This window comes from Mizuhopecten yessoensis, unplaced genomic scaffold (assembly GCF_002113885.1).
Source record: "Mizuhopecten yessoensis strain PY_sf001 unplaced genomic scaffold, ASM211388v2 scaffold83, whole genome shotgun sequence".
NCBI lineage: Eukaryota > Metazoa > Mollusca > Bivalvia > Pectinida > Pectinidae > Mizuhopecten > Mizuhopecten yessoensis.
The window spans coordinates 122,378-133,646 of NW_018403369.1; the positions used below are offsets into that span (position 1 = coordinate 122,378).

Consider the following 11,269-nt stretch of genomic DNA (forward strand, 5'->3'; position numbering starts at 1 on the left):
TGAAACACAAACAACAGGTTCATTACAGATAAAGGTAAATATGTCATTTAAACTTGTATTTTTATTGGCTTGGATTAAAAAAAATATACCGAGAATATTAAAAAAAAGTAATGTGTAATGGTAATTATTTATATTGGCAATGCAATTGTAATGGTAATTAATTACATTAAGAAAACCATGTAATGGTAATGGTAATGGTACTTTTCCAATGTAATGTGTAATTTAATTAATTACATTACCAATGTAATTGCCCCATGCCTGACATTTGTGACGACATATAGGTTATTTACGGTAAGGAAGGGAGGAGTGTTGTTTACGGTTGTTACGGTACGATAGTGCAGTGACGGGCTTTCTGCTAATATATAGGTTATTTACGGGTATGGGAGGGAGGAGTGGTGAGGCGTCAATCTCACCACACTTCGTGTCGTAATATTTAAGAGGGGGGGGGGGGGGGGGGGACCTCTAAAGAGAGAATGGCCCTTAAATCTATCAACGTCGCATCATGTCATAATCAGTTGGTATCAAAGTTACTGTCCAAAAGAACGCAATTAATGTAAGCGCTAGTTAAGGTTAAAAGAATGAAATTATTGTTATATGTATCATCAAGATGCATTTGTTTTTATTGAATTTGACACAACCGATATTGTATCCATATTGGTAAGACACGAGACTCAGCTCGTTAAACAAGACAGAAATACTAATCCTCTTAATACATGAACAAGAGAAAACAATAATGTGAAAGAATTCGTGATTCGAGCTCAAAATCTATGAAGCTATGGCAAAATATGAACAAAGGCGAAATTTCAATTAAGACCTTTGATAGTGACAAGGAGAATAAGGCCAGGGTCCGTATTCATGAAACTATTCTCCAACCAACTTCCTTGTAACTTGCTTTAATCATGTCAAACGACAAAAAAGTAAAATGTCAACATTGATACCTGTATTCAGCTTTAAGGTTCTTCAAAGGTTTTGGAAATTATTGACAAAACGATTTTTTTTATTGATTTCTTACGCGGGCAAGAATTTGCGTTGAGCAAAAAATCCACGCTTGAGCACGAGAACGGTTTCATGAGTACGGGCCCGGCCCATGTCTTCAGGAAGGAACATAATATTTCATCGACCAAGGACTTAGAATATTTCCGGATGAAACAATGATGGCAACCATGAAACATTACCGTACACCTTATCAATCAACGTCTCCAATCATCAGTCGACATATACCACGTATCACGATATTCCGAGCAATGTTGATTTGATAACGGCACCCTTGTTAGTCATGACATTTACATATACAGTAGAACGTAAACTGGGCTTCGTAAATCGCTGGTGTCCAGAAAGTTCAGTGTCCGGCTCGAGTTCGGAAGCCTTTTGTTAGAAGGTTCACCAAGAGTTCGTACATGTAGGTCCTGGGTAGGAACGTCTGTCTAGACCTATTATTAGATACTTCGTTATAGTTCCTGCCTTTATTTCGGAGGTCTTACCTTGGAGCGTCAATTAAGAGTTAAGAGGTCCTGCGCTAGAGAGTTCGTCTAGAGATCGGCGGGTCGTCCGCCTAGATTTCGGAAGTCCTGCGTTAGAGCGTCCGCCTGGAGTGCGGATAACCTTCATTGGAGCGTCCAGTTAGATTTTGTAGGTCCTGCGTTAAAGGGCCCTACAAACTCTAACAACTGGACGTCATGTGTTTCGATCTTGTTTAAAGTCCATGTAAACTGTTGTGACTTCGCCTATTTTACATATGTACATAGCAACATATATACAGTAGCAATAACTTTGATCCAGATTTTGACAGAGAAATCTGGTATTGTTGAAGAAAAACACGAAACGTGTAGGAAGAATTTGAGCTCTGTTTTACGACAACGTTCGTGATCAATTTTAGAGCACTACTACTCCTTAATGAATCCCCATGGATGACTATATTAGTTCCATTGCTTAAATCCATCCTATGACGAGGAAGCTTTTCATATCATTCTTGTTGATCTATTTACGGCGAACTATCAGATTCCAATACAGGCGCATTTAAAAAGTACAAGCTGGATCATTCAAGTAAAATTCATTTATGAATACAAACAGCATTAAGTTCGGAAGCTTCGGATGACTATATTAGTTCCATTGCTTAAATCCAATATATGACGAGGAAGCTTTTCATATCATTCTTGTTGATCTATTTACGGCGAACTATCAGATTCCAATACAGGCGCATTTAAAAAGTACAAGCTGGATCATTCAAGTAAAATTCATTTATGAATACAAGCAGCATTAATGCAACACTATAACCGAACATCACGTTATCACTCACGTCTCAACTCGAGAGAACGCATTTTATTTACGTTTATTTCGTAAAAAATATGCAAGACATTGCTGACGTAGTTTCAGACGGGTAACAAAATTATAATCATTTTAAAGATTTGGTTTGGTTTGTTTGTGTTTTACGTCCTATTAACAGCTATGGTCATTTAAGGACGTGCCAGGTTTTGATGGTGTAGGAAACCCAGAGTTCCCGGAGAAAAACCACCGACCAACGGCCAGTACCTGGCGACTGCCCCACGTAGGTCTTGAACCCACGACCCAGTGGTGGAGGGCTAGTGGTAGCAGAATGTCAGACGCCTTAACCAACTTGGCCATTGGGGCTCCCATTATTATATTTTAGAACACAGGAAAAAGAAAACAAATACAGGGATGTACATGTACATATAGGATATGTCATGTCTCTCCAGATAGGCAATACTAGTTAGTATCAGTACTTTTAGACATTAACAGCAAACCACGGGATGGAGTGAACAGATTGATCCGTCTTGACATCGTATTTGTTAGCTCATTTATCATGTTCGTTTATTTTTTAAACAAAGCCAAATGAAGAAGCAAAAATATATCAATAGTAAAATAGAAAGCAAACACGTCAACACGCATCAGGTATCATGCCACACAAGACATTTGTGGCAATGGTATTTAACAGAGACAATATGAAAGACAACATGTTTTGTGTCAGCATCGGAGACAAACCCCTTAAGTAAGAACAAACATAATCTAAGACAAAATTAGAAAAAGGAAACATAACCTACAACGAATTAAACCCGTTCCCAGCAGGGACCTAACGGTAAACTGAAGCATACAAAGCAACAGTAATGAAGCCTTACGGGAATCTATAACAGGAATAAGGCGAGCATAAAAACAGCAGAAGTGAAACGCAAACGAAAATCCAACATGGCAGTAACTAGAACGTAAGTACAAATAGAAAAATCAGGACATTTATCTTACAAACTGGACGTCGGATCTAGGAAAATGTGACATGAAAGAACGACTAACCGAAAATCTGAAATGCATGCATATCGTGTTGCACAAGTTATTTTTAAGGCATTTTGATTCAAATTATGCTAGCAAAATCTTGTTGTTATGTTATAGAAATATGTAAAGACTTATACGCGGATCTGGCCGAGCTGTAAACATTGTGCGAAAATGTCGCCGTAGCATAGATATTTTAGTAAGAGTGTGTTGTTCCCTTCCACCCACACAACTCTATGTATAATAATCCAAGAAGAGTAGAAAAGGGTATATTTTTCTATGTTACATGGGTAGATGTTATTGTTTCGGTGCTGTTATATTCAAATAATGTTGCGTTAAGAAAAAAAATGCCGTTGGAAGCATAGTTTCTCTGCAAAACAGAACATTGATACTGCTCCACCTCAAACGTAGGCAGCAGGGCCCACTTGTATAAAACATCACAAAGTTAAGGGAAATCTCAAGCAATGTATTGTCTATGGGAATACTTAGACCTGAGGAAATCTCAAGAGTTGAGATGTTTTATACAAGTCGTGTGGGACACTTCGTCAGGTGGCATAGGACTAAGTAGTTAGTGACTCATATGGCAATCCTGTGAAATCTTCCAATTGCATTGATTTTATTAATTGTAATTATGTAATACAAAAAAATGGATTGAAGTCCATGTGACAGAAAAATTATACAAAAACCACAAGAAGATCGATTATCGATGCCTTTCGCTGCTGTACAGTTCTTCCTCGTGGTTTTATATTGTATATGGACTGTAAAGCGCAGTAGAATGGCATCATTATTTAAGCCAGTTATATCATATATCGTGTAATGTATGAAAAATAATAAAATATATAAAGATTTAAAACGAATACAATGAACCTTAAAACTATGTAAAAATATGTTTTTGAAACAATCTTATCATCATTGGCTTTTCCATATGCACATTTACGCTTGAAATGGTGTTATCATCCTCACAGTATTTGTTCGTAACTTTATATTGATTTGTTTATGACGGACTATATTCTTACGCGGATCACTTTTGTGTTGATATCACTTCCGGTTTAAGACGTCACCTGGCTCGAACAGACGTTCTTTTTTGAGAAATACATGTACGTTCCCAACTGCCGGGAAATATGAAAATCCGTTCTCAAGTTGTTCTCAAGTCTTTCTCAACTCCTTCTGAGGTATTCTCATACTGAAAACCCATGATAATGTATTTATAATGCTCTTGGTAGGTGGAATAAAGTAGTATATAGATGATAAAGTCAAATATCAACCGATTTGATGACCTTACGTATCGTGCCGTGCGTTTTTGATGTAATAATGTATTATTATATCCACAATATATTGAGACACGGAATTATTTGATCAAATCTATGCACGTGCGGCACGTTCAGATAATACATTTAGACACGGTGTTATTTGATCAAACAGCGTCACGTTCTAATAACACGGTATAATTTGATTAAAACAAAACGCACGGCACAATACATGAGGTCAAGGTCATCAAAATTGGTTGATATTTGACACCTAAATTGTTGTTAAATCGTCATGTATTGGTTGATAATTGGTGACCTAAATTCCTGTAAAAGCGTCATTTATTGGTTGATAAATGGTTTCTGTTATTGTTGTGACTTGGCAGTGCAATAACAATGAACAAGTCAAGACAAACTGCTCTGCTAAAGATGTGGTAACTGAGAGCGCACCAATAAAGTGAAAATGATCTTACAAATGAGAAGAAATGGGGGGCTGCTTACATTGAAACATTGTCGCTTTGTGATTGAAACGCATGTGCTCAGTGGGGCGTGCGAAATGCATCCGCATCATTTGTTGGAGTCGGTCTGTCAGTGCGACACATATTCTCAACGTGTGACTTATTGCCTGCGCTGTACGGCCTGATTTACCGACTCGGTTACACGGTGTGACTTACGGCCTCCAATGTACTCGTACAGCGAGCTCGACAACCATGTCACTCAAAGTTCCACTTAATAAAAAAAAATGAAAATGTTTATATAAAGTGAAGTGTGGTTGAAAAAAAATGGGATTGTATTTACCTGAAATGAAACTTAAGCGATGATCGATTTGGTTATTCATATGTAAGATGCATATACAATGTACAGTGTATACATAGCCTTCAGAAGCGGTAGTCACATAGGTACCATATACATTGGTTTTCAATGACGGTTTGAAATAGTTCTAGAATGTTCAGCTTTCTCTTGACCAAAAAACTTATGTTTACACCGCTGAGATTACGTCATATCAAACAACAAACCCTTTCCAATTAACAGGTTCTCTAAGTTCTGAAAGTTTGAAAAGGGAAAATCAATCCAACGCGATATTGTTGAAACTGTGCAAGCATTAACTAAAACAAAATTAAACATGAAACTTTAACGATGAATTCGAACGTGAAAAATCACTTCGGACGATACTTGTAAAGTTTATTATAGCAATATATACTTTTCTAATAGGAGATTTAAAAATCTTTAACGCACAAGCATTTTGAGTAATGTGAAGCAAAAAAGTGAAACGTTGGTTTAAAAATCCATTTACAGTCTGAACAACTGGGACACCACATCAAGTGGGGATTTGACTGTAAATATATTCGTGTAGGTGGCGCCTCATTCGTGCTTTAGTTTCCTGGTGGAAATGTTGTGGTATGACAGGGAAATATTCTCGTATGATTTGAAGTATTTATCATTAACAAAAAAAACTTGATATGTTTCCGATACGATCTGGAACTGCGATGATGTTGGAAACTTCCGATATTCTCAGACTGGCTGGTTGTGTGCTGTAGACTATATACCAATATAGATGTACTGACACGGACACGTGGGAGACCCAGCGCACGTGAGAGTGTGGAAAGTTAGAGCGGGACCAGTTGTCGGGCTCCATCAGTATTAAGTGGGCGCTAAACATGAATACAAAAATGATTTTGTACTCGAATGCTCATGAATATGATTCGCAGATTCACCAGATTTTTGTAAGCATTACCAAACATCACGACTGTTACACATAACTACTTTGCTCAGATAGACGGCGACACGCGAATATATCTTAATAGGAATTGTGTCTATTGTCCATTGTGGAAGATTACGTCATACTCTGCGATTAATTATTAAAGTGGATGAAGACGTAAGCATGGTGATGACAGATTGATACAACACATATGTCAGCAAATGACCATTAGTAGCACGGCCGTTACGGTGTGTACACGTGTTTATTCTTGGTGCTTTTATAGAATTGTCGAAATCAGTTTATAATTACTTGGAGACGTTTGTATATGAGCTTATTGTGGCGCTTTATGAAGTGGTTTTTTATACAACAAATGTACCGCAAAGTGTGTTACATCACACGGTGTTGTATTTGTGTGGCTACGAATCGAAGTCGACAAAGTGATGGCGATACAAGGACAGGACATAGGTTTCTGGTCTGTGTCTTAATGGGTGTGTCACTTTAACTTTAATGGTATAAGATAAGTCTGTTCTACAGTAGATATTGTAAGTAACATTGGTATGGACATGAAAAAATACACATCACTTTACAAGTTCTGCGTTTGATGTGAATTTTCTGTAGATATTTGCAAAACCATACAGTTTTGAAGAAATTAACATTATATGAGGTTTTGACACAATAAAGTGTGAAGCTCTGGCTAGTCGCAGTGTTAACAATAACAATGTACCCGATCTAACTGGATTTAATTGTGTAACAACGACCCCGTAACACTCCGGAATACCCAAGGTTGTTTGTCTGTTATGTATCGAGTAAGAAAGTGGGTGGCCACTATATTGGGCTGGCAGCGGTGAAGTGTATACCGCTCACAAGACCACTCTAGCACGTCTACAGTAAGCGCGGGTGTGCCGCGGTGTCTATCGTAGCCTTGTGCCTCCTCGATCGGGACACCTTCCAAAATCTCTAACAAACATGGAAAAACATTATATTTTGTGTGTTCTAGCTTTCGTCGGATGCTTTAGTGGAGGTAAGTGACATTTTTTAAGCTTTGTAGCGAGAGTTTACCGGTTAACAGTTAACAGAGGTCACCTTTACAAGTTTATCCAGTTATTTACTCGGTATAATGTAACAACTCAGTTACATGTCCTGCTGGTAGGCGATACAGTGAACCAAATGTCAAAATTCATGTTCCGAATTGTATATCTAAGTACACGAATCTACAATACTTATAAAACATAAAAGATGATGTTCAAGTCATTTATGGAATGATAAAAATATTTTGAGTCACTTAAGAGCGCATGGAGTACGGAGGAAGTGGTCGTATAAATCATGTACATAGGTATATACACCTAATACTTACTATGTATACTATTTGGGAACCGTAGGAAAGTTTGTGGATATGTAAGTACCTCCTAAAACAACAAACATATAACAGTTGCTGACAAAATATCTGGGCGAATTTTAAGGGAAACGTTTGAACGGACAGCACAACAAAAACGATGTTATATATAGCTGTCCCTTCACGAGTCTTAATGAAAAACACATGTCAAAAACAGTTGATGGTGTTTTCAAACATGAAACTTCACTTAAAGGCAACACATCGTGTGTTTTAACGAGTGGACAGGGGCCATATACTGCATATCAGCGCGTGAGGGGGAGAGTCACCAGGAGGTTTTGTCCAGCACTAATTATACACAAACCATTCTCATTCTGTACTCGCGTAAAAAAATCAATATTTGTTCGAGTTGAATGAGGGGGGNGGGGGGGGGTCTTTTGATCCCCGATCTGGTTTACATCTGCCCCTCATTTAGGCCAGCGTTAGGCCGCTGGTGGTTCAGATCACTGCTAGGCGTGTGTCAATCGGAGGGAACAATTGGGACGCAGAACTAGGGCACGCTGGGTCACCACAGTATCGCTACAACACGGGGACCAACACGGGGACGTGGCCTTAGTGGCCTTATGTGTTAACATTGGAGTATTGACGTCGTATTATTCATACAAAAGTAAATATGACCTACAAGTCACCCGAGTCTTGCGTAGATACCCGTTCATAGGTACCCGTTCATGTGCTTGAAAGCAACATATCAATATTTTCACTGTAGCTTACCGGATACCAAGAACCAGTATTTGCTTACTTAATGTTGGGACACAATAGCATGTTAAAAATATGTCAAATTTTATCTTACAAAAATCTTTAAAAAGCTGTTGTCAGGGATACTTCTGAAGAAAAACTACAGTCTACCCTGAATTCAGTAACTACAGTCTACCCTGAATTCAGTAACTACAGTCTACCCTGAATTCAGAAATTATTTCATAAAGACCATCACTGGGTACACGTATTGGATTTTGTTTTACATTTAAAGGTAAAACATTTAAACTGCTATGATATTGACCTTTGCATGATCGAGAATTACAAAACACATATCTTTGATCAAACAAACGGATTAATTTGTATAATCATAGAAGTGACAGCCCTGTGCACAGTTTGAGATTATGAAAAAAAACCCGAAACGACAAGTCCATGGGGAAATCATAAATGGGTTCAGTATGGGCGTAATTTACTAAGTTTGATGTCACAGTAAGATTACAAACGAGTAAACAACTAACTTGTTTATAACGGAGAATTAGCATTATATATGGTTGTAGTAAGCGTTTTTTAATGTGCAGTGTTCATAATAAGCGATTTATACGTTACATAGTTGGTAATTTGAATGCTGTATTGTACAATGTTCATAGTAAGCGTGTTTTACTTTACAGCGTTCGTAACAGTGTTTTACTGTTTTACAGCGTGCGTAACAAGTGTTTTACTGTACAGCGTTCGTAACAAGTGTTTCACTGTACAGCGTTCTAACAAGTGTTTTACTGTACAGTGTTTGTAACAAGTGTTTTAATGTACAGTGTTCGTAACAAGTGTTTTACTGTTCAGCGTTCGTAACAAGTATTTTACTGTACAGCGTTCGTAACAAGTGTTTTACTGCACAGTGTTCGTAAAAAGTGTTTTACTGTACTGCGTTCGTAACAAGTGTTTTACTGCACAGTGTTCGTAATAAGTGTTTTACTGTTTTACTGTTTTACTGTACAGTGTTATTAACAAGTGTTTTACTGAACAGTGTTTGTAACAAGTGTTTTACTGTACAGCGTTCGTTACAAGTGTTTTACTTTACAGCGTTCGTAACAAGTGTTTTAGTGTACAGTGTTCGTAACAAGTGTTTTACTGTACATCGTTCGTAACAAGTGTTTTACTGTACAGCGTTCGTAACAAGTGTTTTACTGTACAGTGTTCGTAACAAGTGTTTTACTGTTCATCGTTCGTAACAGGTGTTTTACTGCACAGCGTTCGTAACAAGTGTTTACTGTACAGCGGTTGTAACAAGTGGTTTTTCTGCACAGCGTTCGTAACAAGTGTTTTACTGTACAGTGTTCGTAACAAGTGTTTTACTCTTCATCGTTCGTAACAGGTGTTTTACTGTACAGCTTTCGTAACAAGTTTTTACTGTACAGCGTTCGTAACAAGTGTTTTACTTTACAGCGTTCGTAACAAGTGTTTTAGTGTACAGTGTTCGTAACAAGTGTTTTACTGTTCATCGTTCGTAACAGGTGTTTTACTGTACAGCGTTCGTAACAAGTGTTTACTGTACAGCGTTCGTAACAAGTGATTTTTCTGCACAGCGTTCGTAACAAGTGTTTTACTGTACAGCGTTCGTAACAAGTGTTTTACTGTACAGTGTTTGTAACAAATGTTTTACTGTACAGTGTTCGTAACAAGTGTTTTACTGTACAGCGTTCGTAACAAGTGTTTTACTTTACAGCGTTCGTAACAAGTGTTTTACTGTACAGCGTTCGTAATAAGGGTTTTACTTTACAGCGTTCGTAACAAGTGTTTTACTGTACAGCGTTCGTAACAAGTGTTTTACTGTACAGTGTTTGTAACAAATGTTTTACTGTACAGTGTTCGTAACAAGTGTTTTACTGTACAGCGTTCGTAACAAGTGTTTTACTTTACAGCGTTCGTAACAAGTGTTTTACTGTACAGCGTTCGTAACAAGTGTTTTACTGTACAGCGTTCGTAACAAGTGTACTACTGCACAGTGTTTGTAACAAGTGTTTTACTGTACAGCGTTCGTAACAAGTGTTTTACTGCACAGTGTTCGCAACAATTGTTTTACTGCACAGTGTTCGTAACAAGTGTTTTACTATTGTACAGCGTTCGTAACAAGTGTCTTACTGTACAGCGCTCGTAGCAAGTGTTTTACTGTACAGCGTTCGTAACAAGTGTTTTACTTTACAGCGTTCGTAACAAGTGTTTTACTGTACAGCGTTCGTAACAAGTGTTTTACTGTACAGCGTTCGTAACAAGTGTACTATCTTTTACTGTGTGTTACTGTAGTGTTCATAATAACAGTGTTATAGAAAACAATGTTCATAATAACCGTGTTATAAAATGCGATGTTCATAATAACGTGTTATAGAATGCGATGTTCCTAATAACCGTGTTTAACTGTAAAATGTTCGGTATTAGTGTGGTTGATTATCCATCGTTTGTAATGGGCGTGTTTTACCGACTATCTTACAGTAAGCGTGTTTTACTGTACTGTGCTATCTTACAATAAGCGTGTTTTACATTACTATCTTGCAGTAAGCCTGCTTAACTGTACGATCTTGCAGCAAGCGTGTTTTCCTGTACAATATTCACAATAAGTGTGTTTTACATTACTACATGTATCTTGTTATAAGCGTGTTTTACTGTAAAATATTCACAATAAGCGTGTTTTACATTACTATCTTGTTATAAGCGTGTTTTACTGTACAATGTTCATAATACTCGTGGTTTACTGTACAATGTTCATAATACTCGTAGTTTACTGTACAATGTCCATAATACTCGTGGTTTACTGTACAATGTTCATAATACTCGTGGTTTACTGTACAATGTCCATAATACTCGTGGTTTACTGTACAATGTCCATAATACTCGCGGTTGACTGTACAATGTCCATTATACGCGTGGTTTACTGTACAATGTTCATAATACTCGTGGTTTACTGTACAATGT

At 37.5% G+C, this 11,269-nt stretch overlaps 1 protein-coding gene across 1 annotated transcript in view; it reads left to right on the forward strand.

Annotated features, from left to right (window-relative positions):
• Positions 1–6,856: 6,856 nt before the first annotated feature.
• Positions 6,857–11,269, forward strand: part of LOC110452958 — an 89,256-nt gene continuing 84,843 nt past the window's right edge. Inside the window, exon 1 of the mRNA XM_021501764.1 lies at positions 6,857–7,243. Within this exon, the coding sequence (XP_021357439.1) occupies positions 7,189–7,243 (55 nt within the window). The 5' untranslated portion in view covers positions 6,857–7,188. The remainder of the gene's footprint in view (positions 7,244–11,269) is intronic.